The sequence below is a fragment of the Trachurus trachurus genome (genome assembly GCF_905171665.1).
Source record: "Trachurus trachurus genome assembly, chromosome: 9".
In the NCBI taxonomy this organism is placed as follows: domain Eukaryota; kingdom Metazoa; phylum Chordata; class Actinopteri; order Carangiformes; family Carangidae; genus Trachurus; species Trachurus trachurus.
In genome coordinates, this window is record NC_139895.1 from 30,445,752 (window position 1) to 30,473,728 (window position 27,977).

At 42.4% G+C, this 27,977-nt stretch overlaps 1 protein-coding gene across 1 annotated transcript; it reads left to right on the forward strand.

The window, feature by feature from the left end:
• Nucleotides 1-10: 10 nt before the first annotated feature.
• On the forward strand, nucleotides 11-27,958 carry LOC310991693 (transmembrane protein 132D; the record flags this gene model as incomplete). Its single annotated transcript, XM_083979563.1, has 9 exons — nucleotides 11-83; nucleotides 6,207-7,080; nucleotides 14,969-15,106; nucleotides 19,542-19,734; nucleotides 22,094-22,237; nucleotides 25,482-25,687; nucleotides 25,950-26,214; nucleotides 26,371-26,562; nucleotides 26,651-27,958. 9 exons carry the CDS (start codon nucleotides 11-13, stop codon nucleotides 27,956-27,958), a joined length of 3,393 nt encoding a protein of 1,130 aa, XP_083835689.1.
• Between the last annotated feature and the right edge of the window lie 19 nt (nucleotides 27,959-27,977).

Consider the following 27,977-nt stretch of genomic DNA (forward strand, 5'->3'; position numbering starts at 1 on the left):
GGGTGCCAAAATGAGCCTTTACTGCCAGAGCTGGAGGATCTTACAGATAGTCTTTGCAACAATCACAGCAGTCCTCACACAAGGTAAGTTTTAGTTTTTTTTTTTTTTGTTGTTGTATTTTTTTTAAAATCTAAAATGCCCGCGAGGGACGTGTAAGAGCAGCATATGTGCAAAGTGCAACGAATTAACCCGAAGCCTCTGGGGATTGCCACTGTTTGAGCATGTATAGGCTACTGTTTCTGCATTGTATTTAAAGATAGCAGCTGAAAACAATAACATGATAGAATGGACTGTCTATCTTTTGCATTATGTTGGTGAGGGAACGTGGGCCTTTTTTTCTTTCTTTCTTTCTTTTTTTTTTTTTTTTAGCAATGCCATGTCAGCTCTAAAACAGCCTTCTCTATAAATCTAAATAATATATAAATGTCCTCATTTGTGCCACAAACTTACCCACAGTGATACAGTGTTTCAGTGAGGTTTCCATGAGCATGTGTGTCTTGCTTGCTAAAAATGGGTGTCACAGTGGTGAGTGGGATTATGAAACATTTAGGATGAAATGGATGAGGAGTAAAAGACTTGATGGGTTTACATTACAACTATTACAACTTGCCTTAATGCCTAGTACTTTGCCTCTCTATGGGGATATATTACTTCCCCCTATTGATGTCTGCTAGAAAGCCAGGGAACCCCATTTTCACACACAGCAAGACAAACAAGAGGCACACAATATAAATTCCCAACTTTGATAATGGAAAAAGAAAAGAGAGGAAGAAGAAAAAGCACATCACAAAGGCATTTACTGTGAAGCCTATAACTAACTCATAGATGGCTATTTCCAGGGAATGCAAGCAGGCTGATTTATGTGGATAAAAAGATGAGAAAAATAGAGAAATTGCGATAAAACAGATTTTTAAAGCAGCTTTAAGAGTCTCAGCGTAGCAATCCCTACCAATCACTGCACGAGCTTAAGCCTCCCTCATCTCTCTCTCTCTCTCCTCTCCCTCTGTCTCCTTATCTCCTCCACCCTCTGACTATACCAGCCCCACAGAGCATTACATGCTATATGATCAGCACTACATCATCTCTTAATGTTTGTATAAAACACTTCCTTAAATGTAAGATGCAGCTGTGAAACTGCCAAGTGTATTCTCATCAGTCAAATCACTGATGAGAAGCGACATGGGCTAACTTTTATCCCTGAAACAACATGGAGCTGGGCCTGTTTTGTAGCTCCGCACATGATCCACTGTCATGACATGCACAACAACAAATTAACAAGATTGTCTTGATCATAGATGATAAACACACCACCAGAGAAAAGTTTTAAACATTCGGTATTTGATTTATTTTTGGGGGAAATTAAATGTATCACACTCATTGAAACAACCATAAGAATTGATAACATATCCAGAATGGGGTTGGGTGAACTCAGATCTGGGTGGCTTTCATTTACAGTAATTGGATGCACAGTCTCCCAATTAGGCGCCTGCAGCAGACACCACATTGTAGCACTGCTTACACTTCTAACAAACATGTCGTCCAAACCCTTCTTCCAATTCCTATGCCCTTTGGTAATTAACCACAATGCTGAACGATACTTTAACGAATATCCCTTTCTTTCCTCAGCTGTGAGCCACAGCTTCCCAAGATGACTATAGAATTTCTCAGTGCCCCACTGACAACATGAGTTGCCCTACTAATATGTATCTGAGGGCCTCTTTAGTGGCAGGCTGTCAGATCCTAATGGGAGTCAGTTGTGCTATATTGAAGATGGATGCAAAGGAAAGGTCAGCCAGTCAAAAGACAAAAACACACAGTTCTAATATCAGATTAAGAAAATGTTTGCTGCAGGTGCATCACTTGTCTTAATGCCAGTACTTAAGCTGAAAGTATTAATTATCAGTGCATTGCAATATTTGGGATCATTTGATCAAAAACCTTTATAAAACCACATGAAAGAGAAACTTTGAGACACAAAGGCGTCTTTTAATCTAATTGCTGATTAAAATGCAGGCATCCATTGTTGTCATTGGTGATGCTATTGGGAGTCGCCTCACTTCTGCAAGCTGTTTAGCACATATGGTAAAAGTCATTACTGCACATTAGAATTCACGATGGCTGCTCAAGCTTTGTGCATTTTAATAGAATAATACAAAGATGGATTACAATTGAAGAAATAATGCTGAAAGACAAGCACAGTGAAAAGAAGTTTGCTGTCATGCCAGTGAAAAGAATTTAATATGGAGCCATAAGAACAACTGCAGGGCAAAGTGCTGCTCATCAGACACAGCAGTGTTTTTTTTTATTTATTATTTATTAAAATTGGTGATGGGGAACATTATTTTTAAATGAATCTATGAAACTTAAACCCCTAAGTCAAGTTTCTAGTAACTTGCACAGGACAAATCTTAATACAATAATTTTTGATTATAAGTAATATGAATATTTGAATATTCTCAATTTCCATTCTTGTCCATGATATTAAAACTCTCATTGGATTGGACTGGCTCCAGGTTGTAGATGGTAGGGGGGGGGGGGGAAGCTGCGCTGACATTTAATTTGCTAAAAGAAACATTTTCAAATGGAAACAAGGATGGGGGATGAACAAAGATTTGATCAACAACATATGATTTCAACCCTTACATAAGAGAATATTTTTTTCCCCTCCTGGAGAGCACTTAACCTACATACTGTAGAGAGAATAAAATGAAGCAACAGTGCAAGACAGTGAACATGTTCGGTCTGTGGGAGAGCAGTCTTGGAGAGGTGGCTTTTAACATCTCCGTGGCAACACTGATGCTTTCTGACTCAGCCAAGGAGGAGGAGAAGCTCAGGCTCCTCAAAATGAGCGATTTGAGAGGCTGGAACAGCTGGTGCAGCGGATTTTCTCTCATGTTTATCAGTTGAGGGCATGACTCTCATCATGATGAGAGGAGCATACAAGTGGAGGTTTGCTTACATTGACTACTTGTAAAGTTATCTGGATTCTGGCAGTGGGGACGGATGCTTCTCTTAAACCGTGATGAATCCTAAAGGAAGAGTTCCTGCCATGTCCATCTGGCGCAGCACAGTGTATCCACACAATACATTGTGTGCTACGTATGCTTCATTTAATTGGCCTCTTTTGGGTTTTACAAAATGAAAAGCACGTGAAACAACAAGAGGACCACAGATGACCTATCAAATCGAACTGTAAAAGGGATGGGCTTGCAAGTGTACTTTGTTCCTACACTGGTGCAGCACTCTCCCTGCTGTAGACAGTGAGTCAGTTTCTATTCACTCCAGCCGGAGCTGCTGCCAGCTCTGGTATTAAACAGCACATCTGTCACTGTGGGCCCCGGTATGCTAAGCCAGGACAGCCCCATTCCCCACTCCCGACAGTCCCTTCCTGATGCTGTGTGTCGCCCACTCGGCGAACATGACACTCTTGTTTCCTCCTGTGTGTGTGTGTGTGTGTGAGAGAGAGGTGGGGAGTTGCTGTTAAGCAGGGCTTCAAGGCTGACATGATTGTGACACTTACAGTATAGTGATTGCTGTGTGACCTGTCAGGCCTTCATGACAGGCTCTTTGCATGGGGTGAGTGAGGAAGGAAAGCAGAAGAGACCATGATGGACAGAGCCGTCAAACGCCCGCAGCCATGAGGGACACGACGAGCCATTCTGACAGAGAAAAGCTTCAAGCAATCCTCGCTGAATAAATAACAACGGCTCTGTCTGTGGCACCTAACACAGGTTTATAGATTTACATATGATCTCTTGTTAATTTTGGTACACTAGTGGGATGATGATTTGTTTGGCTCATAGATTGCACTAAATCTGTTTTTCACTATGCAGTACCTTGCTTAGTGCAGCTTCATCCATTTTGTTATAATCTCCAGAGTAAACATCAGTGTTTTTTGTCCTTAATTCACCAAGTAGGGCAATTAGCCACCAGATAAACAGTGCACACTCAGGTCAGCTGCTATAATCTTCATAATTCTATCAAAATGGATGTTTAATGAGGACACATGATGGCCGGGTGACCTCTGCTTCGACTCATTTCCATTGGGGCAAACACTTGCCATCAGGCTTTTAAACCAGATCAGGGAATATTTATGTGCTGTTGGTTTGTTTTTACTCACTCATGTAAAAAGGTCATTCAATGCACAGTATTATTTAAGAGTCTGTGCATAATCCTTGAAAACATTAACAGAAAGCAATGGCTGTACTCCATATAAACTCACAGAATAATATACATTTTCCCCACTGCATCGCTGTGTTCATTTCTGTTATCTACATTATTTTTAGCTTTTGCTTCACACGATGACGCACTATTCTCATTTTTTCATGGTAGATCTGCTGGGTATTCACAGCCTGCTGACAATCTGAAAAGCCATTTTAATCCCAGTTTCTGATGGCTGATTTCAAACTTGTGCCAGATGTATCAGATCCCACCTTTCCTGCCCATATAGAGAAAGCAGATCATCCATGAAAGAGGTGAAACTGGGGCAGTGGCGGTGAAACAGGGAATTAGAATGTGATGAATTTTACATTTTGATTCACTTGATACTTACAGAACATGTGAGAAACAACAATCAGGTTTTAAAAACACATTATATCAGAAATAAACAACTAGTACCTTTCTGTGACATGATAATCTGGAGACTATATTATAGAAAGAAATTATGACCGGTTCATTTAGGCCACAGCAAACAAGGGAGGTCCACATAGTAAGCTTGAGTAAATATGCATTGTTTAACAAATCAAATGTGAAATCAGTCATCAGTGTGTTGTGTGGTGTGAAGGAGACATGGGATAGTACAGGAGGGTCTTTGTTCTCATTTGAAAAATACATGGCTAAATACTACTTTGAATGTATAATGGAATTCCCCCCATCTAGCAGTGTGGTTGCATATCAGAACGTATTCTTGATGTTGCATTCACGTGAAATCGGGCAGACGTCAGACAGACAACAGACGCTGCATGTAACAGGAAGCGTCGATGTAAACGGGCCGCCAGCACGAGGCAAAACAATACAGGTGTGACAATATGTTGTCATGGTGATGTCGTATTGTTTAGCTGACCCCCGTCTTTCTCTCATGGAGTAAAATGACATCCGGTTGGTTTGCTGACGGCCGTCTGCCTGACTGCACCTGAATGCAACACCAGCGCCTCCGTCCTTCCTCACACTACACAGTGGTGACAGTTTTAACAGGCGCTACCTGGAAAACTTTCTCCCCACTCCGCTGAGTTTCCGTGGTTACCTACGGTCACGCTGCCACTCAACGTAAAAAATGACGATGCAACATGGCCGCCTCGGTTCGGTGCGTCGCCCACTCATGTATTTGTAACGACTTGTAACAACTCATTCTAAGGTACGAGAAAGCTTTCATTTGTATGCAGGTGTGATTCGACTTCAGTGAAATACGTATTTATGAAAGACATATTTGATTTTTGCTAATAAAAGTTACATACTGGGGCTTTAAACTTTCATCTGCTCTGGGTTCATGTGCATTTTAACATTTACAGGGAGAGGTTTTGAACAGTTTTGTTTTGCCTCCTCATCACCTATATTTATTAATATCGTGAAAATCCATTGAGCTTTATTGAGGTTAATGATTAAACATGTTTTATTTTTTATATGTTGGGAGGGTGCTCCAGTTTTTCTCAATCATCTGGGGGTGGGGGTTTGGCCCTGCTCACAACACCACTCATTTTTGTGCAGTCTCTTAACAAAGCCACAGAATTCAGCTGCTGCTCTGTGTGAGCTGAAGCTGCTGTCTGAGAAAATCACTAAAATACTCTAAAGCTTTTCGGGCTGTAATTTGCATGATTTCACCTGTGTGCTCTGTTTCAGGACTTTTGAGGTTAAGCTCAGAGGCCTTTTAGTGTAATACTCTGATGCCCCACTCAGTTGATCATTTGACCTTAACTGACTTTTGCACTCAAGTGTTAGTTCTTGGAACACTGCTCATCTTTTTTTTTTGTTATTGTCATACTGTACTGTATGTACAGGAATGTTGTTTCAAGTAATTGTATAGATTAATAATGTTCATTTTGTCTTCTCGTATAGCTATATTAGTTATTTTTTTCTTGTGTTCAGACAATGAAATCACAAGCAGGTAACATCATTCTTGATTTCATTGTCTGAACACAAGAAAAAAAAAACTAAAGTAATTGTATAGTTGCTCAGAAATGCAGCACTGTGATACTATCTTTGCCTTACAGATCTGAGCAGTAAAGAGCTGAGCGACAGCAGGAGCCCAGTGCCTTTCCCTGTCTTCCTGCCTGTCAACTACGATGTGCGAGATGCTGACTACCTCTTCTTGAAGGAGGCCGGCCAGGACTTCATGAGGAACTCCAGCATGCAGAGTCACACGCAGCCCTTTGTTATCTTAAGAGCCAGCAGCCAGCCAGCTGTCAACGCCAGCTACGGCAGCATGTCCACGGAGCAGCCTGTGCCTCTAGATCTGGTCCAGTCTGTGCAGCTCTTCAACGCGCCAGAGGTCTTCACCTTTAACTGGAAAATCCAGGCCTTCATGCTGACAACTCGGGTTTTCTCCTCCAAGCCCAAAGTGCGGGTGCTCTTCTACGTTGCGGGGAGGGATTGGGGCAGGGGGGAAGGTGCTGCGGACGAGCTGCCGTGTGTGACGGTGTATGCTTTTTGGCAGACCCAGGAGGTGAGGGGCTCCTGTGGCATGGGGGGCGAGAGGGGGACCTGCATAGCCGAGCTGGTCCCTGCCCCTGGTTGGTTTACCCCGGGGTCAGAGGGCACCAGCAGGGAGAGGCAGGACCCGTCGGCTGGGAATCCTGTGGAGCTTTACTACCAGGCTCAGCCTAAAGTCAATGGGAAGTGTAACTCTGTTGATGGAAGTCGTTGGAGCGGCACACAGCAGGCCGAGTATGTTCCTGTTACTCCCATGCAGAGGATCGGCAGCGTGCGTCTTCTGCAGGTGCCTAAAGGGATGGCCACGCTTTCTCGCCTGAAGCTCGGCAACGCCATCGTCATAAGGACATCTTCCAAACCGCTGAAGAAGACCGACATCGCCACGTTCTACGTACTCATGGCCAGCTCTGCTCAGCTGACAAACTTCACCCTCAGGTAAGCCTGTGTTTTCTGTAAAGATGCACACTGTGGCCTCCCATCATTTCAGTGAAGCACAACTTAATTGGTCAATAAGAATTCAACACTGGGAATCGTTCACTAACAGTATTAGTCCTCATCTCTAATTCTGCCACAAATCCATCAGAAAAATAAGGGAATATTGGAGGAAATGAGATTTAGGATGGATTATGGCATTTCTCTGAAAATATCATGGAGGTTAACTGTCCTTCTGGGAAGTAGGGTAGATTATTTGAGTTAAATCAGAAAAATACATGTTTGAGTGAGCACAGCCTGATGACATTAAAGGCTGTTTCAAGAGCGGTAGTCTTCAAGGTTGACATGGATCAAGTAAAATCACATGTAGCTCGTGACTCATTATTGCTCTGCTGCTCAGGATCTGCTCATACATGCAATGCTGCACTATCGAATGTATGAAGTATCATAGGGATTATCAGCGTCGCTCAATTCAATTTAAAACCCTCTACTCATTTTGCAATTTAGAATATTCCTGTTTGATTGGAGCTCAGAACATTTTTATTACCACCGTGCAGCATTAATTATTTCTCTGGAGGTTTGTGTAACATCTTTGGTAATGGAGACTAATGATTTACTTCTAATGTTAGTCAAGAAATAATGTCTTAACCACCTGTTTTGTTATTGTCTGGAGGAAAAGAAAAATGCAAATGCACATTAGAAAGAAAAACAAGACTTAGTCTGTTCTCATGGCTTTCCCTCAAGATGTTGGTTTGTTGCTCCACTTTTCGAGGTGAAGTGATGCAACATGGGAGATTGGCACCTCAAAACTGAGTTCTCACCGTTTAATTGATGGTTTTCATGGTCACCCGCAACCTTTTTGTTATCATCACCCAGACAGAGATCAAAGAAGCGTAGCTGGATTTCTCTGTGATAGCTGTCAGGGCAGACATGGAAAGATTTACGCAAACTTGATAAGAGATTTTCTTTTCTTTTATTATTGTTATTATTATCATTATTTAGGACACTATCGGCTTTTGCCCAAGCCAGTGAATAATGGACTGTCAGGAGGCGTGCAGTGTGTTATTCTGACAGTTAATCACTGGGTTTGTTTGTAGATTTGGATCATGGGTATGAGTCTGTCTTTCATATGCGGTTTAGTTGCTGCTTGATGTCCAGTGATGTGTCCTGGTTAAGAGCAAGAATAAGAAGAAACAGAAGAAAAAGTAGTAGTAGAAGCAGAAGAAAGTCCTTGAGGGCAGCTTATCCCAAACCGTGGACTGAGAAACACTGTGGTACACAATAAACATTTCCTTAAAGATAAATAATTCCTGACTTACTTCCTCCGTCTTGCTCACACATGCTTCAGTGGAGGTGCGGAGGTGAGGACACAGTCATGGATTATTAATTCCTTTTTCATCTGGTCCTGCATTCGTTCACGTAGACAGTCACTTACTCAGATCAATTGCGAATGCTGGAATAGCTGAATATTGATTGAGCGGACAGCTGTGCATGGATGCACTTTTCCTCCTTGTCAGGTTTCAGAGTTGTGTCTGAAGTAGTTTGTCAAAATGTCCCTTTAGGTGTTAAGTTCTTTTTCTGGTGTTGTGAAAGGAAACAAACAAACAAAGACCTGCTGCCGGTGTTTCATCCAGTGTTTCATCCAAGAATCATTCAGCTGCATTATAGATAAAAACCTGCGCGCCCATGTGTTGTTAGGGGTCACATCAGGTATTGGAATTAATTTGCTGTTTTCATTTGGTTTCAGTCTCTTGATTTTACCTGAAGCAATGAAGCCTAAAAAGAAATCCTGATCCCTCCTCTTCGTACTGTCACTTTTAATCATTGCCGCTTTAATTCATTTACTCAGTCACACATGTTTCTGAAGAAAGGGCAGATAGATCCTTTCCTGTCCTTTCCTTTCCTTTTATTTCCTCTCCCCTCCTCACTGTCACTGTCTCTTGGTTGGAAAATTGGCAATCTTGTTATGAGGCTTTGTTGTAATTAACCTCATGTGATGGTGACTAAACTCTGAAATTCCTTTTTTTTAATATCCCATGAACATGACATAATACAGTCACTGTTCTCTCACTCACACACTCTGTAATGCAGCACTACTCTCCCTCAGCTTATTAGCACATTAACAAGCCCTGTGCATCCAGTTCTCAGCAGCTGTCTCTGTGCTCTATCACTGTCTCAACGTCCCATTACGCTTTGCTTAATGCTCCCTCATCAGCATGATAAACCTGGAGTTGAGGGACATACAAATTTGGGGTCGATTGAAAACACACACGCACACACAGACATGCAAGTCACACCTGTCCATCCTGCCAAAATAAAGCTGTCATTCTTAGTGAGAGCTTCATAAAGGTCGTAGATAGTGTTGTATTACCACCATCACTCTGTCCGCATCAAGGACACGTGGGTTATTCCTGTAGTGTACATTCAGCAAGTGTGATCCAACTATTTGTTTCTTTTTCTTTTCAACTTTACTTCAGTTGAACGTCAGCTATGAAGCACAACATTGTGTCTTTCTTCTAAGGGGTTTTAATTTAAAGGGACATTGTGTAACTTCTCCTGTTATCTATTCACGAAAATCGATTATTTTGTTCAAAAGTCTATTTTTCATTAATCAGTAACCCCCCCCCCCCATCAACAAACTGAAGTGTTCCTTTGCCGTTCATATCATTCATATCTACATGGAGCGGGTAAGCTCGGTGCTGGCTGCCATGTGGTGTTGCCATGTTTTTACGTTCAGTGGCAGCGTGACGGTAGGAAACCACGGAAACTCAGCGGAGACACCGGAGCTGTCGGCTCAGGTCGAGGTGGCGTCTGTGAAAAGTCACCGCGGTAACGCAGTGAGGAGGAATGGAGCGTTACACTGATGCTGCATTCACCTGCAGTCGGGCAGACGGCCGTCGCTAACAAACCAGATGTCATTTTAGTCACAGAAGTAGAGAGAAAGTCGGTAAAACGTGGGTCAGGTAAACAATACCACATCGCCATGACAACATATTGTCACGTGTATTGTTTTGCCTCGTGCTGACGGACCACTTGTTTACATAGAGGCTTGTTTATGCCGTTACGTGCAGCCGTCTGCCCAATTTCAGGTGAATGCAGCATGAAAAATACGATTGAGTTGCTTGCGATATACAACCACAACGCTAGATGGGAGGAATTCCTACACAATGTACCTTTAAAGGCAACACTGTAGCGACAAATAAACGTGAGCTTCTGTATCAACATAGTCAGTCAGCTCTTCAACCAGGGAGCCTAATCATTCATCTGTGTGACAAACAGGACTTTTACATGCATTTCTAGTGCTGCCAGCCAGAGCTGCCATTTGGCGAGAGGGTTGCACGAGTGTCTCCCCAACTCCCTGAACTGCTCCATAAGTACGATAAGCACGTTGCTGACGGCGGGCCATCAGCCTGGCGAAATGGTGGACATTTGACTGCATAATTAATGATTGCATCTGTTTCCAATCGCACTGGGGTTCAGCGGTGGCACTGGGTCCCCTCGGTGCTGCGTCCACAAAGCCAAAGATGGGAACACATATCATATCAGGGAAGTAAATTACAAACCCTAGGTAGCATCTTGATAGCAACCTCAGTGATGAAATACATCTGGGCCTCGGTGTCTAGCTCACGCAGGATACGATCTCTCTTGTAGGTCTTTGATCAGACTGTGTTTTATTGTTTTTATGTTCTTACGTTTTTTGAATTGTCTCATGGTTTTATTTTCCTTTGTTGGCCAGGGCTCTGTGATCTTTCAAATAAGTTTAAAGAAAACAGCGTTCCACAAATAAACAAGGCAAATAAATTGACTGAGAGCCAAGGTCTGCTTTGAGAGTATTAAACAGCGTATGTATCTATTTGTGTGCTCACTTGTCTGTGTGCATTTTTTACATGCGTGCATGTGTATGAGTGAATGAAGAGTATGTAAGGGGTGGAACAGTGCTGCCACTCATGCTTTGCCCGGTCAGAAGTGAGATGGATGGCAGGTGCAGCACCTGAGAGCTGCTTTTCTCACACACTGTCAGTTCCAGTCTCCATAGCCATCCATCTTCTCTGCCCTGGTGCCTCCCCCTGCCCGCCGCCTCCTCAGGGCCCGCTAACCAAAGCCATGGACACTAGTTCCTGTTCCCAACCACTCAGAGGAGAAACGCCTCTTCCAGTCGCAGGGGATTTTTTTTTTTTTTTTTAAACAAGCGGGACTGAGTGAGAGAAAAAAGGGCTTTAGATAAGTCTTCTTGTTACTGTCACTTTTTATTAGTTAAACCCGTCTCCACTCAGCTCAATACACAGAGGTGTTTCATCACAGCAGGGCATGTTATTCAGAGGCCATTACTAGATTAACAGTCCTCCTAGGTTTTCTCATTAATACATGGGGCATGCCGTCCCCGCTTACCTCATTGATTATGCCGGATTAAAGTTTCCCCCACTTAAGGCAAATGATCACACTGCACTTACAATTCTCTACAGTCAGCATCACTGCTGCAATTAAACACAAATAGGAAATGTAATGTTGGTTGTACTGAAGTAATTGGTTTAGGCAGCACAACGTGGAAAAAAAAACATTGCGTGTGAACAGAGTTTTATATCTCAAGGAACAACACACTTAAAGCCCCAGTGTGTAACTTATTTGGCTTTTTATTAGCAAAAATCAAATATTGCTTTCATAAATACGTATTTCACTGAAGTCAAATCACACCCGCATACAAATGAAAGCTTTCTGGTACCTTAGAATGAGTTGTTACAAGTCGTTACAAATACATAAGTGGGCGACGCACCGAACCGAGGCGGCCATGTTGCATCGCCATTTTTTACGTTGAGTGGCAGCGTGACCGTAGGTAACCACGGAAACTCACCGGAGCTGTCGGCTCGGGGAGAAAGTTTTCCAGGTAGCGCCTGTTAAGACTGTCACCACTGTGTAGTGTAAGGAAGGACGGAGGCAGTGATGTTGCATTCAGGTGCAGTCAGGCAGACGGCCGTCGGCAAACCAACCGGATATCATTTTACTTGAGGAGAGAAAGACGGTAAAACGTGGGTCAGGTAAACAATACTACATCACCATGACAACATATTGTCACGCCTGTATTGTTTTGCCTCGTGCTGGCGGACCACTTGTTTACATAGAAGCTTGTTTATCCTGTTACATGCAGCGTCTGTTGTCTGTCTGACGTCTGCCCGATTTCACATGAATGCAACATCAAGAATACGTTCAGATATGCAACCGCACCGCTAGATGGGGGGGAATTCCTACATATTATACCTTTAAAGGTATGGCATTTTCGGGAAAAAAATATTTTTCTGGGGCGGTGTTTAGCTCAGTTGGTAGAGCACCCCCATGTGTTGAGGCTACAATCCTCACTGCAGGAGGCCCCGGTTCGAATCCTGCGTCGAGCGGCCCTATCCTGCGTGCCATTCCCCCCCTCTCTGCCTCCCATTTCCTGTCACTCTCTGAACTGTCCTATCCATTAAAGGCATAAAAGCCCCCAAAATATACTTTAAAAAAAAGAAATATATATTTTTCTTACTTGGGGAGAGTTTGATGAGAGGATTGCCAGCATGCTAATGTCTGTCTGTACGCTAAGTATGAATGTACTGGTTTGGTCTACTTCATGCATCGTGGGGATGCAGTATAGTATTTCTCTCTTCTCCCTATAGGTGACAGATTCATATTCAATGTCACTCTTGATACAGGCAGATACGTCCCGTATTTCATTTCCTTAATTAAAACAGGTTGATTAGAAAAGTGATTGTGGAGGCAGAAATAATTGTTTTGTGGTATATTACCTCCAACGTATCACCATTACCAAGGGGCTGCTACATTGGTTGTTGTTCTCACCACACCTTTCATCCTAATTAGAAAGCTGTGGCCTGTGTAGAGTCAACGTTGGTCTCCCTGTGCAGTTCCTGCCTCCTGGGATCCCTGTGGATGAGAAGACTGAACCGGCCACCTCCTGCTGTTCCCTCGCACCATTCACTCCAATACACAAGACGCAGAGAAGCCACTATAATTTATAGCACTAACACGAGACCATGCTACACCTGCACTGTTTAGATCTTTTCCTCTGCTTTATTGGATGAGACCTGCTCAGAGCCAAAGCTGATTGAATAAGTCTGTGTCCAGTGTGCCTCCTGATACACATCCACTACAGCAGCAACCACTGTGGTGCGAGCACAGAGCGAGAGGCCAGAGGCTTCAACACAACTACTTACCTCATGCTAAATATAATGGGCGACTGAAGTGAGACTGTGGCAGCAGCAGTGTTGGGTTTTTATTTTCGAGGCAGCCGCAGCACCAGATGTTTTCACCTCTTAGCCCTTGCTCCCTGGCTGAACCTGTGCTAATCAGATAAAGCAGCTTCTGTGCTGTGCAGCTGGACTGGTAACAGGCAGTCTCCCAGGTCACAGTGGCGCAGGATTAAAAGAACTATTGAAAAAGACACAGCTCAGTCATTTCTGTTTAATTTTGACCTTTAACCTACACGTTTCTCTGCCTGTTGAACTTTGAGCAGACTCACAAGTTGAGCCAAGTCCATTAATTCTGTGAAGCAGACAGTAAAAAAAAGATTTCTATCTCTCACTCCTGTGGCTAAGGCAGCAGCTCGTGTCAGACTCTGTGGCTTTTTACTGCAAAGACCTCCGTGCCAAGACCCGTGGCCATTTGAGACCTCTCTCTAGATTACATGTTGGATGTGCAGATGTTGTCACAAACAAAGGATCACAGTGTCCACAAATCACCACCAAACCATTAAAGGGTTATTTTAAATCCTTCATTTAAGAAATGATAATATTGGATGATTGCTTTTTTTTTCATTGTGCTGAACAGGGAACCGTGTCTTCTCTCCTTTGCCTAATTCTTTAAGTCCAAGTCCCAACCCAGAGCAGAAGTTTTCAGCACCAGACTGCTGTGGCTGCTGTTATATATATCCTCAGAGACTCATAATGCACTTTGGTTTTATCTCAAAGATTCGGAGATAAAACACACAGCTTTGCATGCAGATGAAAAGCAAAGAATTACTCAACAATGCTGTTCTGAACTATTTGAGACAATATGTGTGAGCTGTTGCAGGGTATTCAGAGAGTCTCACCGGAGCTTCGAGTACTTAAAGAAGTAGTTGACCATATGGATTACGAGTATTGTTGCAGCAGAAGACAGGATTTCTTTTTCTTTTTGGGGAGGTGGTGCTGATTTCTCCAATGCGTGCCTCTTGCCTTACTTGATCGCAATTCTTGTAGGAGAATATCTCATTAACATTTGACCTACTGCAAGCTGCTTATGCTGGCAAAGCCCGGTGGGAAGGTCTACACGTTCAGTTGCAGAATGCTTACCATTTACAAATTAGATGCCAAGGAAACTAATGATATATTACAGTTTAAATAATGAGTGCACACAAGGAGGCAGAGAAATAACAATGTTTTCTTTTGCTTATTCAAATGCAAAATGATTGGGGGTGGTTGAAGAGGGGGAGAATGGGTGGTAGCAAATCAGTGACTGTTGGCATTTTTCTGTTTTTATTTGATTGATGGTTTGTCTGGGTCTCATATTTATTTTATTACATATTATACACTAGAATCAACTATATGAGAGTGCCTCCCCCACCCTTTTTTTTCTGAAACCGTGGATTTATGTCAATAGCCTGAATATATAAAGCTTGAATTAATAAATCAAATGTGATCTGTCTGATTAAGCTGGATTTCCTGATGATGCTATTTATATACTATATATATGAAAATCTGGTTAGGTAATGGTGAGAAGAAAAAACATGCTTAGACATTTGTTCACATTGTATTCTTAAACTTCAGATAAATAATCATTCAGTGCTTTGAATTGCATTGGTTGTTAACATGAGACATTGTGCATTCACCGCATTCTCGACCTTTTCCTTTTTGACTTTTCACAGAGCGACAGTTAAGAAGGGTGTGACCTTTCGAACAGCGACACCCAGTAACTCTCTACTGTGGGACATCACTCTGGATATGGGTGCAGATGGAGCCATCGCTGTTATTTGTCAGAGGAAGGCTCCAATACCTGGGAAAAGGCAAGCATAACTCTTGTGTTCTTCCTTTGTGTGTCTTTTTTGTTCTCTCTGGAAAATTGATCGCATACTTATAAGTTTAAATTGCTGTTGTTGAAAATGGACAAATAATACCCCTAAGGCCCCATGGAGTTTTTCCATCCTCTGCTGTGTCTCTAACAAAAGTGGCACTCTTGTAATGTAGCCTACATCATGCAAAGCATTTCAATATCTGCTTCTACACCTGTGGAGTAAAAGAGAAAAGGTCTGACAACAGCTGATTGCAGAAACATCTTGTACGGTTGACTGCACGTGCTCCTGGACGGCTGCCCGTTGCAGCAGATATTACTTTTTTTCCCCCTTTCAATGCCCAGTTCTCCTATGTGCTTTAGACATTTCCCAACATTTACCAGTTCTGCATGTTATGCTTTCAAACATTATTTAATGGGTTGTTTGAGAGCTGCAGGCTGGGAAGGTAGTTATTATAAAACACAAGTGAATCTTTTTCAAACAAAACTTGGACCCTTTATAAAATATTTTTGCAGGTTTGATTTTTTTTTTATAAACAGGGTAATACCTTTTCCTCAACAGGCATCTTATATCAGATGTCCTCTCAAGCTCAGCTGAGTTACTGGACTGAGACCAAACAGACTTTTTTTAGACTATTTATTTGCACATATGAAATAAAACAAATCCACTGATGCCTCATGTCTTTTCAATCTGTCTTAAATGATTGTTTCTTACCTTGTTGCCATAATAAGTAAAACCAATGATTGCTTTTGCTTGTATTAGCTTAAACAGACTGTAAGTTAACCCTCATAGGGTGAACTGTAAAATGTAATAGAGGGGAAGCAGGAGTGTAGCTTACAGCCATGCAGCTTCATTAGGCAGTACTTAGGCATGCAGTACTTTGAGCTAAATGCTTATGCAAGCAAGACAACATGCTCTCAGAGACAATGGTAACATGCTGATGTTAACCAAGCGTAACATTCACCATGTTGACCGTGTTAGTTTTGCTTGTTAGCATGCTAATGGCGGATGGTTGCAAGGGAAGGTCAAATCTCTTTAACACAAGGATAATGCAGCAGTTTTTTCTGAGTGTGGATGAAACACCATGCTAACATTTGCTCATTAACAGTGTAAGCTATGGTAATTAATTGAATGTCAATTATATTTTGACACGAAAAGTCTGCACCATCAGATTTATTACCATTCATACCACTGGCAATTTGAATGTTGGCATCAAGGGAACATTTGACTATTGAGCCATAAATGTCAACAAATGGCACCAAAAGAATCAGGTCATCACCAAAGTCCTATGACCCGGACATAGTCCAAAGACTACGATTGGATATGGATGGATATTTATTGGATTGACGTCGTGCACCGACATTGCCAGCAGGCAAGTTGGCGAGATAATCTATGTGTGACTGGTCTAGCAGAGCAAAAAAACGTCATCGATTGCAACGTCAACAAAATCCATTTGTGATATTAATGTGTGGACTTCATTTGAATGCTTTTTTTTTCATTTAAGTTTGACATTGGTCTCAAAAACTGATCCACTGAGGTTTAACTTAAACAGTAAGATTATTTCTGCCTCTAAAGCAGCTCCAAGACATGCTTGTAAAACTAAAGCTCTAATCTGTGTGCGAATAGTTGGCATGGCTGAAGAAGAGAATGCACCACACAATCCCAGGATGGAAAAAAACTAATAAAAGCAGACAGAGAATAACATTTGCTGGACTTCACATCCACATAATAGGGTACTGAGTTCAGTACAGGGATATATTTAAACTTTCTGTAGCTGAATGTGGGTTTGCCTTACACAAGCTCAGGAGGTCACACAACAATAGACGCAGCTTACCACAACCAGAGACACAACGCTGACCTTATCTGTGCTCGTCATTATTGGTTTGACCTCATTAAGTTGTTTTCCCCCGTTTGCTCTGGATTATGACATTGTTTATCACAACTTCTTTATGGGTTAACACATTTTTTCACTCAGTCATTTTGCTAATCCTCTCTAAAATGTCATGAAACTAACAGAACCCCTGCAGAGAGCGTCTACTGTCACACCACTGTGAGGATTTCACTGACTTTTTGTCTTCCTGGCTTTTAGTGAGCACTAAAAGTATTTGTGCTATATGTACATTAAAGCGCTTTTTTTATTATCCTCTGTCGCAGCAGCTTGGTTTGGATCTTAAGATTAAAGCACTTCTACTCACAGTCACACTGCCGGCCGTAAACAAGTTGTTGAAGCATTACTCCCCTGAATGCTTCACAAGAATGACCAAGGGCGTAAATAACAGGGAAGCATCCCCCTATCTTATGGATATCTGTGTTAATGCATACTTAAGGGGGATATAGGCATGATTATGTGAGCCAAGCATATCTTGTTTTGGTACTTGAACAGAATGTCATTATTATCTTTTAATCTCAGGTCTCTGAGCAATATGCTGAGATTATTCAATTACACTAAATCTCTGTCTTGCCTTTAATAAGGGCAGATATGAGAGGGGGGATATATAGAGGGACTTTTGTATGCTTTGTTGTAGAGTTTACTGAATTTAATGGAGGATTAACAAAATATAATTTGCAATTTGTCCAGTTGTTGTCGCTTCAAGGCGACTGCTATGCAGCCTTTTAGAGGTCATTGTCATGCAGTTAACAGGACTTAATGTGTGTCAGTACAGCTCTGAAAGAGATGTTTATAACATGACCCAGAGATGCAGAAGGTCTGTGTGCCCAATGTAAATTTTTACTATGTTTTTGTCCAATATATCTTTTCTATAGTTCAATACATCACCAAGGAATAAAACCAAGGATACTAACTTGGCCCATTGAAGAAAATTGAATCCGTGGCCAGGACACTCTGTTCTATCTGGCATCGCTGAAAGGCCATTAGAAGTTACAGAGGCTTATACTTTTTTGTGCATGCAGGATGCCACTGTCCTCAGACCACCTTTTATTCTGTTTACACTTAACAGTACCAGCCTCCACAGCATACAGCCAACACAGAGAAATCCAGTTCTGTACTTTTTTAGGTTAGTGGAAATGCCTAAAGATGTAAAGCCCTCGACAGAATAACAAAAAAATAAGGGATTGGGTCTTGTCGCTACTACTGGGATCACTTCCCTCTCCTCAAATCTTCACAGTGTTTACCCAAGGGGCTAAATTCAGAATATTGCACTATGAATTTTGAGCTGATATCTAAAAGAAAAAAAATCCAGTGTCAGTATTTATCAGGATACTTTCTGCTTTCCATTGAGCAGCCCCAGTTTCCTAAATATGATTACAAAATAAAGAGTGATTGTTAATTGCAGGGATGGTTCACTGGTTGTGTGGCCTACTGTATATAACATACTGACTTTGCATCCTTCAGATTATAAAAATCATGTATAATTGATGTGTTCTGCTTTGTCAGTATGTCCTAGGAACAGTGTCACACCCTTCCATGTTTCCATACAGTCGGTCAGGAGCTGGAGTGTTCCTGTTTGACACTCAGACCTTTAGAAAATGAACATTATTTAAATTCAGCTCTGGTCAGAGTGTGATAATGTCTCAGTTCAGTCAGCTTCTGTTTCTTTTATAATCAAACAGAGTACTTTAGCCAGTGAAACATTTTCGTGTGCAGAAAAGACACACTAAACTACTGCGCTTGTGTTTCCATGGTAGTGGCGGGCTCCATGAATGTCAGCTGGTGAGTGCACCACTTTAGTCTGAAAAATCTGAACAACTGTTGGATTGATTGTTAGAAAATTTGACACACACACATTCATGCAGCCTCAGCTGCTCATTAGCAGAAGTTCCTTCAGTACATGTACTAACATGCAACACTAAGATAAAAACCATGACAAACATTGCCCTTGCTAGATGTAGCATTTTAGCATGTGCATGGCTGTAAAGTCTTATATGTTTTAGGTGAAATGTCTGAAATCCTTTTCCAACATGCGCCTTCCTCATTGTCTTGAATAATAACAAAAGAGAATAAATATATATATATATATTTATATATACATACACAAAAACTACACCCCATGGACATCGATGTGTCCTGCACTTACAGCGCTGAGCCACAGACTGAAGATAAAACCACTGCACCTCTATTCAGACATAATTATCTCTACAGGAACATAATGTGAGGGAAGAGAATTTGAGACTCCAGTGGTGAAGTAATCATGTTAAGTATCAATGGCTGTGATGGAACGATTTTGTCTTGCTGCTGCTAATGCACAAAGTAAAGTTAGTGAAACATAAACCCCCACCCCCAAATAGTCAAAGTAATGCTGCTTGCACCAAATGACAGATGATGGTATAATCTGACACTGGAAATCTGCAAAACAATAAGATGGTCCATTGTTTTCCACTGTTCATCTTGTTTTTTATCATTTTCTTTCTATTTGTATGGACACTATATGGGTATCTACCTAATTAACCCAGCTCTCCGTTTCTCACCTAGGCTTGAAAGCAGTCTGCTGGAGGTGCTTCAGATGGATTTTGAGGTTGAAGAGCTCAGCAGTCCCCTTGACAGTCAGGTGATCATATGGAAGCTGGAGCTGCCGTCTGCATCCAGAAACGTAGCCAAGACTGAAGGAGCCATGAGGATCTATACCACACAGAGGGACTTTGTGGGCTTGGCTCCTCTTGTAATGGTGAGTGAGCTGACAGTGTCCATGTCACATCCAATCATTATTAAAACCGTTATCGATGTTTGTGACAGCAGCGTTTTAAAAAAAACGCAGACTCCTCCGATTGTATCTTTTGAGCACTGGCGCATGAAAATATCATAAAATGCTCTTTGCTGTGATCCATTCCTGTCTGGTTTGCATACGCAGAAGGCTGGATATGCTTTGGATTGTTTAGTAAATGGGTTCTATTTTGAGCAGATTGTGACCTTGTGCTGTTGACTGTCAGCGAGCTGATGTCTCTCTTCTGTGTTGTTCTGCTCTGTTCTGGCGTGCAATATGTGGTCATCCTCTCCTGCTAACAGCTGCTTCATGTGCTTCTATTTTGGTGCCGCAGGCCTCTCTCTCATGCTACCTCTATAATTAATCAATCATATAATCGCCACTACTAAATATGGAACATTACACAAGCATTTACACCACTTTGCGTTCCAAAGATTCATCTGTCACCTGGGGTTGGTGACTTCTTAGTTCATCACTGTTGGTAGGACTGACACAACATTGACAACCTGTCTCATAAAACACTCATTCATTTCTTAGGATTTGCTTAATAGTTAAATGTGTGGATGATGGAATATGTGTTCATATAATTATAAGTTAATAATTGTTGTAGTATTATAGCAGTATTTTTGGCGAGTAGGTCAGTCACATTTCACAGTGCTGTCTGCTGCATTTCCATCAGAATGGTGCTGGAGCGCTTGGAGTGATGAGGATATGCTACAGTATCCTGATTTGTGAATTTGACATGGTTCATCTCTCTTGTGGATTACAAGCTGACCTCAGGCTGAGGGCCAAACATGAGGAGATTTGATGGTTGGCTCGAGAGGACATTAGGGCTGACTGATCACTCTTTGCCCCTGCTCCATGAACTCCTGCAAGGGCTGCTGCTCCATACTTCTACATCACATCGGAGGGCTTTTTTTTTTTTTTTTTTGCACATTATACTATAACCTGCATAAACAATGAAAATAGTCAAATTAAACATTGTGCAGGAGAGGTGGAAGCCAAAAAAGGCTTATGAAAATACCTCCCCTATGTAAAAAACTACAACAGCGGTGGTCTTCAAAGTAAGAAGAGAATACAGAAATTCATAACATAAAAAATAGAAAAGAAAGAAAGAAAGAAAATTATTAAAAAAAACAAACAAACAATTTACATGAAAAAAATTAAAGGTACAAATTGACAGATCCAGAAGTGAAAAATCTTAACTAAAGAATTCTTTTTTCAGTAGTTTTTTTAACAAAGCCAGTGTGGATATTGATTTTAGTGATGTAGGTACAGTAGATTGTTCCATGAGGATGGTCCTCTGTATTTTAAAGTGCGTTGATTGTATGAAGTTCGACAAAAGGGAAGGTAAGGCTTCACTGTTTTATAACTATATTGTAATGACAGTTGAAAAAAAAAATGATGTTAACTTATTTCAGCTTCATTTAAACTTTTACAGTCAAGGGACACGTATCCATCTGCTTCATTATCATACCCGGAGTGTGCCCAAGTGTCTCTTTAAATTTGATTTAACTGATCATTCACAGAACTTGACCGTGCTGCGCTCCGCTGCTCACATACTAATCTACACACACACGTACACACGCGTTATTAAATTATTTCAACTTCATTTAAAGCAGTGTGTTTTTACAGCAGAGGACACATATCCATCTGCTTCATTTACATGCTTTGATTACCCATGCATGCATACAAATGCTTGTCTGTGCGCACGTATACACACACAGACACACGTGCAGACACACACAGATGGCAAATGGATTGTATGTATGTGTTAATCCGAACATATAAATTGCCTCTCTCTCTTTCACTCATTTAGCAGCATATCTTGCTTCAGTGGCAAGCTGCCAAGTAAACAACTCACTCTATCTGCTCCACACCTGCTTTACCTGCCACAGTTGTCCTACTTAATAAAACACTGAGCATTAAGTAACAGGCTGCTCTCTATGTGTGTGTAGAGAATTAATCCTAGACCATATCCAAGCCTCTGGTTATTTGGGAATGTATGAAATGATATGACCTGAGGGACATGCCTGTGCAGATAAGATTAGCTCTCACTTTCCCTGTGGTGACCGGGTCATCACCCAGCCTTAACCCCCCCTCCCCACCCCCCATCACCTCTTCCTTAGGGAAGCAGATTTGCTGAGTCACTGAGTCACAGCTCATTACTCCTGCCTCTCCTTCCTCCCTTCTTCTTTGCCTGTATCCCTTGTTACCAAAAAACCTTTAACTTGTCTGGTTGTTCCACCACTTAAAATGAACCATTACAGAAAATGAACCTGCTGTAAGAGATGCGTTATTTTTATGTCACCACTGCCTGCAGGACACAGAGATCCTCAACACAGCAGTACTGACTGGGAAGAAGGTGGTGATGCCTCTGAGGATAGTAGCTGTGGAGGAAGATGGAGTAGTCACCGATGTATCTGACTACGCAGACTGTAGCTCAACTGATGAAGATGTTCTCAAGGTAAGATTTTCTTCCTCCACTTCCTCAGCCCACATTCATTTAGTTTTACTGTAGTGCAAATGGCTTCATAAGAGTATATACGTTTATTTGTGTTTCAGCATAGAATGAACTTTTTTACCTCGTAGTTTCTCTCATATATTTATGTCCAACAACCAAGTCCATAGCTACCAGACACGAAACTCTTCCAATCAAACTGCTCTTGGGCAATTTTCAATTGGTCCACGTCTCTGGAATCAGCTACCTGACTATCTGAAAAAAAATATTCATTTAACATCATTTAAAAAGGCTCTCAAAAAGTACCTCATCAGTCAAACCATGTACCATCAAACCATCATGATAAGACATTTATTGTCATGTTTTTCTTTTTCTCATTATCTCATTCATTATTATTGTTTTGTGTTGTTTAATCACTTACTTTTCTACTTATTTTTTGTTAGTTTAATTATTCCCTTTTAACTTGTAACAAATTTGGTTTTTGAATGTGGGTGAGGTTTTCATATAAGCCCTTTTGGGTTTCATAGCTCCCCTTTGCACATCCCAGTCATGATGATTGTTCATGCTGTTTTAAATGATATGTTCGTGCAAAAAAAAAAAAAAAAAAAGTGTAATTGCACTCACATTTTTCTCCACCTTTTTATTCAATTTTAAATAATTTTTCCTGCTGTAGTGTTGCGTCCTGATGCTGAGGAGAGAGAGGGCAGATTGGAGTGAATGTTTAGAATAAATCGTCTCCATGGGGGTGAGGTGGGTGTCATGTATGATGCTTAGGACAGATGCGGACAAATAAGTTGTACCAAAGTCACCTCTGCTCCCTGTCTCTTTTCCTACACAGTAAAACAAACTATTAGTTGGGCTCTGACAACATCGCCCATCAATCTCCCAGACAATGAACAGCCACTGTGCTAAATCGCTCACCACAAATGGCCTCACAGTCAGCCACTGTGCTCCCATCCTGTGACTTGCCCCTTTTATCCTGTGAACCTGAACACGGCTGACTGCCAAAAGCCGGCTTTGTTTACTGATGAAATTGAAAGTCAGGCCCCTGGCCCCTGAGGTCAGAGGCTGTGAATGTTATTTACTCAAGGGTAAAGTGGCATTGTAAACAAAGAATAAAGACATGCAGTGGACTCTAGTACTTTAATACTTTTTTTTTTTTTGCTGGTAAAATTATGTCCCAAAGCAGGTTCAAACAAACAACAGCTGTCCTGGCTAATAAATGTATTATTTGATTCAGTATTTGGTTCATTGTGCGTTCCCTCCCTGAGGAGACCCACAGGACTGTATATACAGTAAGTGCAGATGGGTGTCGGTTAGAAGAAAAGCAGGATTACGTGCAGATGTCAAGAGGCCGGATATGAACCCTGTAATGTAGCTGTCTTTCCTGTTGTTCTAAGCTTACTGTAGCACTCAGTGTATTTGCTGACCAGATAGCAGCTTCAGTCACAAATATTCCCTTTAATCTTCTTAGTCTAACAGCTTGACTCAGATATCTTTTCTCTTCTGCTGTGCCTGAAGAGTATCAAATCTGCTCGTGATAGATGAGGAAGGATTTATCCAGAATGAACAGCTCATGTGACAAAACAAAAGCAAAACAAAGTCTAATCTGCCGTGATGGAAAGTTTTTTTTTTTTTTTTTTTTTTAGATGTGTATGAATGACGCAGGGACTTCAAATATGCACAGGCACTCTCTCTCTTTGTCAGTTGCAGGACTGAAGGAGTGACGTAAGAACATTTCAGGAAAAAGCAATTTGACAGACTCATTTACACAAAGCTTGAACTCAGTGTAATGCTTGAACTTACAGTAATTACTCCCTTGCATTAGATATGTTAATTGTGCACACTCATTAAAATTAATTTAACCTGTTTATTTGCACAATGAAACTGCAGCCAGAGATTTGTCAATGAAGCATGCATTTGAGCTTTTTTAATTTTTTTTATTTCTGCCTGTCTTTAATACCGTACTGTACTGATGAAAGTCAAATCTCATTTTAAGTAAATATCTGGTTTTGACACCAAAAACACAGAGGGATATTCTTGGCTGCAGAATGAGATTGGGACTGGAATGCGTGGGTGGATGGCACATTAAAAATGGCATTCCCTTTCAACTGATGCTGCACAATACTATTTGAACATGGCTCGTGTTAAGTTCAGTGGAGCTCTTGGAGGATGCTTCTCTGAGAAAAAAAGAAATGAGCAAAGTGGCTTAGATCATGGTTGACTGGTTGACTGCCTCCACACTTAATTAAAACATGAGAACTCCAGACGACTTCACTGGGACTAAATCAGCCCCTCTCCGTCTTTTGTTCCATGCTTGCATTAAATTTTTTTTTTCCATGATAACAACTGTTCCAAGAGCTTCAGTGCCATTGTAAATCTGCCGTCTGCATATAAACCAAGCATAGGGTTATTCACACAGAAGAGGTCAAGGCATCTCAGTTCACAGCAAGGATGACACATAGAGATGGCTTCAGCTCTGGTCATGGGTGCAGGATGAGTGATGCTCAGATGCAATGATGACACAAGATCCTCTCAGAAATAGCATGTCTCTGGGACAGCGCTGCCTCTGGCTAAGTGCTGGGTTCAGGCAAATGAGAGAGGGGTATCTCTTTGCTATTTGTATTCCTCCTTTGGCCATCTGTCAAAGTCACCATTTTTCCCCTCCTCTCCCCTGTGCGCTTCCACGGGTTGGTGACTGAATTTCAATGCTGTCTTAATTATCCAATTTGTTTAAAGCAGAAGCCATTTGAGAGGACCCATGAAAACCTCCTGGCTTGTGTCTCTAAATGTCCATGAGATCTTTCGGCAGTCGCCTAAACTTGCCAAGGTCACCTTTGAAATTACAGTGTAATGAATTCACTTGGCTGTGAAGGACTGATGTTCAGCGCTGCACCACATGATATTTTGATTAACATAAAATTGCAATGCTGCCTCTTCCTAAAGCTTCGGACCGGTGATCATCGCAGTAGTTTATTACAGCCAGCTGACATTACTATGGAAACACATGCAGTGCAAAACTGATGCAAGGCCATTTGTTGTTGTAAGAATGGTCTATTTGTTAAAATAGTGACTTTTATGAGAATATCTGATTCTTCTTTGTCATTGGTTAGATGACTAACATCTCCTTCATTGACAACAGTCTCATACTGAGTTTGATATAGATTGTTTACACAAGCGTACTCACTCAAACTTTCACATTCTCAAGGAAATGTATATATTTGTGTTTCCTGTGCCTCTTCCCCTGCAGGTGTCAGACAGGTGTGACTATGTTTTTGTGAACGGCAAGGAGACAAAGGGCAAAGTGAAGATGATGATGAACTTCACCTACAGCTACTTGAGTGCTCAGCTGGAACTGAATGTGTGGATGCCACAACTCCCCCTCACAATTGAGGTGTCGGACACGGAGTTAAGCCAGATCAAAAGCTGGAGGGTTCCTATACTAACCTCAAAAAGGTAGGAAACACACACAACAAACCATTTGTCTTTCCTTTTATGGTTTCTACATTTGATTTCTAGAAGTGTCTTTCAGTCCATACAAATCATATTTCTCTCAGGGTTTAGGGTTTTGATTCCATTACATAATGTACTGTAATATCTCAATGTGATCCAATCAAGCAAAGAGACGGGATTGAGTGATTGTATTAGAGTATTAGGTCAAAGCATTTGCCGTGTGACAGGTGTGACCTGCACGTGTGTTTCTGTGCTCATGTCCCAGACCCGGCTGGAACAGCGAAGAAGACGACAGGAAGGGGAAGGGCTGCATGCTACAGTTTCAGCACGCCCTGGTGCGGGTGCTCACTCACTTTGTGGCAGAGCAGGCGGACCCGCGGGATCCTAAGGCCTATTTCCTGGGCTCTGATTGGCAGGTGGATGTCACGCGGTTGGTTCGCTACTTCATGAAGGTGGAGGACCCTCGAGTAGCTAGGCTGCAGGCAGGAAGGGTGCTGTCTGGTCGGGACCTCGGGACCACCACTATCCAGGTGATTATCTAAGTTATTATTTGGATGAGGCGCGGTAGACAGGCAGATAAAAGTTGGGTTTAGGTTTTACGAGTGCACAAGTTTCACTTTGAACCTGGTAGACTTAAGGAGGAGGAGAAACAGTTAATTATTTTATCTGATATTGTTCTGTGGCAGGTGTTTTCTCCACTGTCTGATGCCATCTTGGCTAAGACGACTATCAAAGTTGTGGATGACAAAGTGACCATCACAGAGTTGGGCGTCCAGCTGGTCGCAGGCCTCTCCATGACTTTACAGCTCAGTCCAGGAAGCAACAGGGCCATCTTGGCTACTACAACCACGCAAGAGGTTCTACAGAGCCCTAAACAGGTAACAGTCTTCAGAGATCTAAGTTCCTCAAAGATGAACTAAAGATTCAAAGCAAACTTACAATTTCTGCCCTTTTCTGCTCTTCCAGGAAGCTTTGGTCAGTGCTTGGGTGCAGTTCAGTGATGGCAACCAGACGCCTCTTGATATCTATGACCCTGCTTACTACAGAGTGACGGTGACGTCTCTCGATCAGGGCGTGGTGTCAGTACAGGGCACGCCTCCAACTGTGGTGGCAGAAGGAGAGGGCGAGGGAGTTCTAGTCAGAGTGGATATGTCTATCTGCGAGGCCTGCCAGAAGTCCAAACGCAAAAGCACTGTAGCCGTGGGCAACGGCAGCCTCAAGATCAAGTTTCAGGTGAATAACCGACGGCCAGATAGCAACACCAGCAGCACCGCTAGCAGCAAGGACAATGGCAGTGACTATGGGAACGATGGGGAAGAAGGAGGCAGTGAGAGGAGGCAGAGGAAGCCGTCTCCACCACGCAGCTCAACCTCAGAGAGGGAGGAGAGCGCCATGCAGAAGATCACAACCACCATCAAATCTACGGAACGAACCTTCATAACCAGCGGCAGCCTCGGAGGAGTGGGCAAGACCGGCAGTTCGGGAAACCCCGGCAGTCCTACCAGCGAGGTTAATGTCAGCATGATGAGCAGCCCCAGCGGAAGCAGCAGGGGATACGGCTCTGACAACATGATAGTGGAGGACATGAGCAGTGTTGGCTTTACCAGCACTGTGAAAGCTCCTGGGAACCTGATGAACTACAACAACTTCCCCACCAAGGTGGAGGAGACTGGGCAGGAGACGGCCGAGATAGAAATCGGCGGTGAAGGGATGTTAGCCAACAGGCCTCTCACAGACTTGGAGATTGGAATGTACGCTCTCTTGGGTGTCTTCTGCCTGGCCATCCTGGTGTTTCTTGTAAACTGCGTCTCATACGTTGTCAAGTTCAGGCACAAGAAGCCTCCGTCTCACGGCCAGGAGCCAACGGGCCACAGGCATGACTGGGTTTGGCTCGGCACAGATGCCGAGCTGGTGATGAGCGTGCCGGGCAGCCCCGTCCAGCAAGACTCCCAGACAACAACCACCGTGATAGACATTGGGCCTGAGAAGACCGCCTCTCTCTCCAGGAGGCCCAGTTGCTTGGCATCTGTTACAGACTCTCCCCTTAGTTGCGTGGGTTCCCTCAGGAGCAAACCCATGCACGCCGAGTCTGTCCACTCGCCCACCAGCAAGAGAAAGAGAGTCCAGTTCACTACTTTCTCCACACTGGAACGGCAGCACTCGCCACACCTCCCGCCCAGGGAGAACGGCCACGGCATCCACTGGGTTGGGAAGGAGGACAGTTGCGAAGAGGAACCCCAAGTGCCCATCACAGAACACGGGGACCACTTATAATACAGAACCTGATCAGACC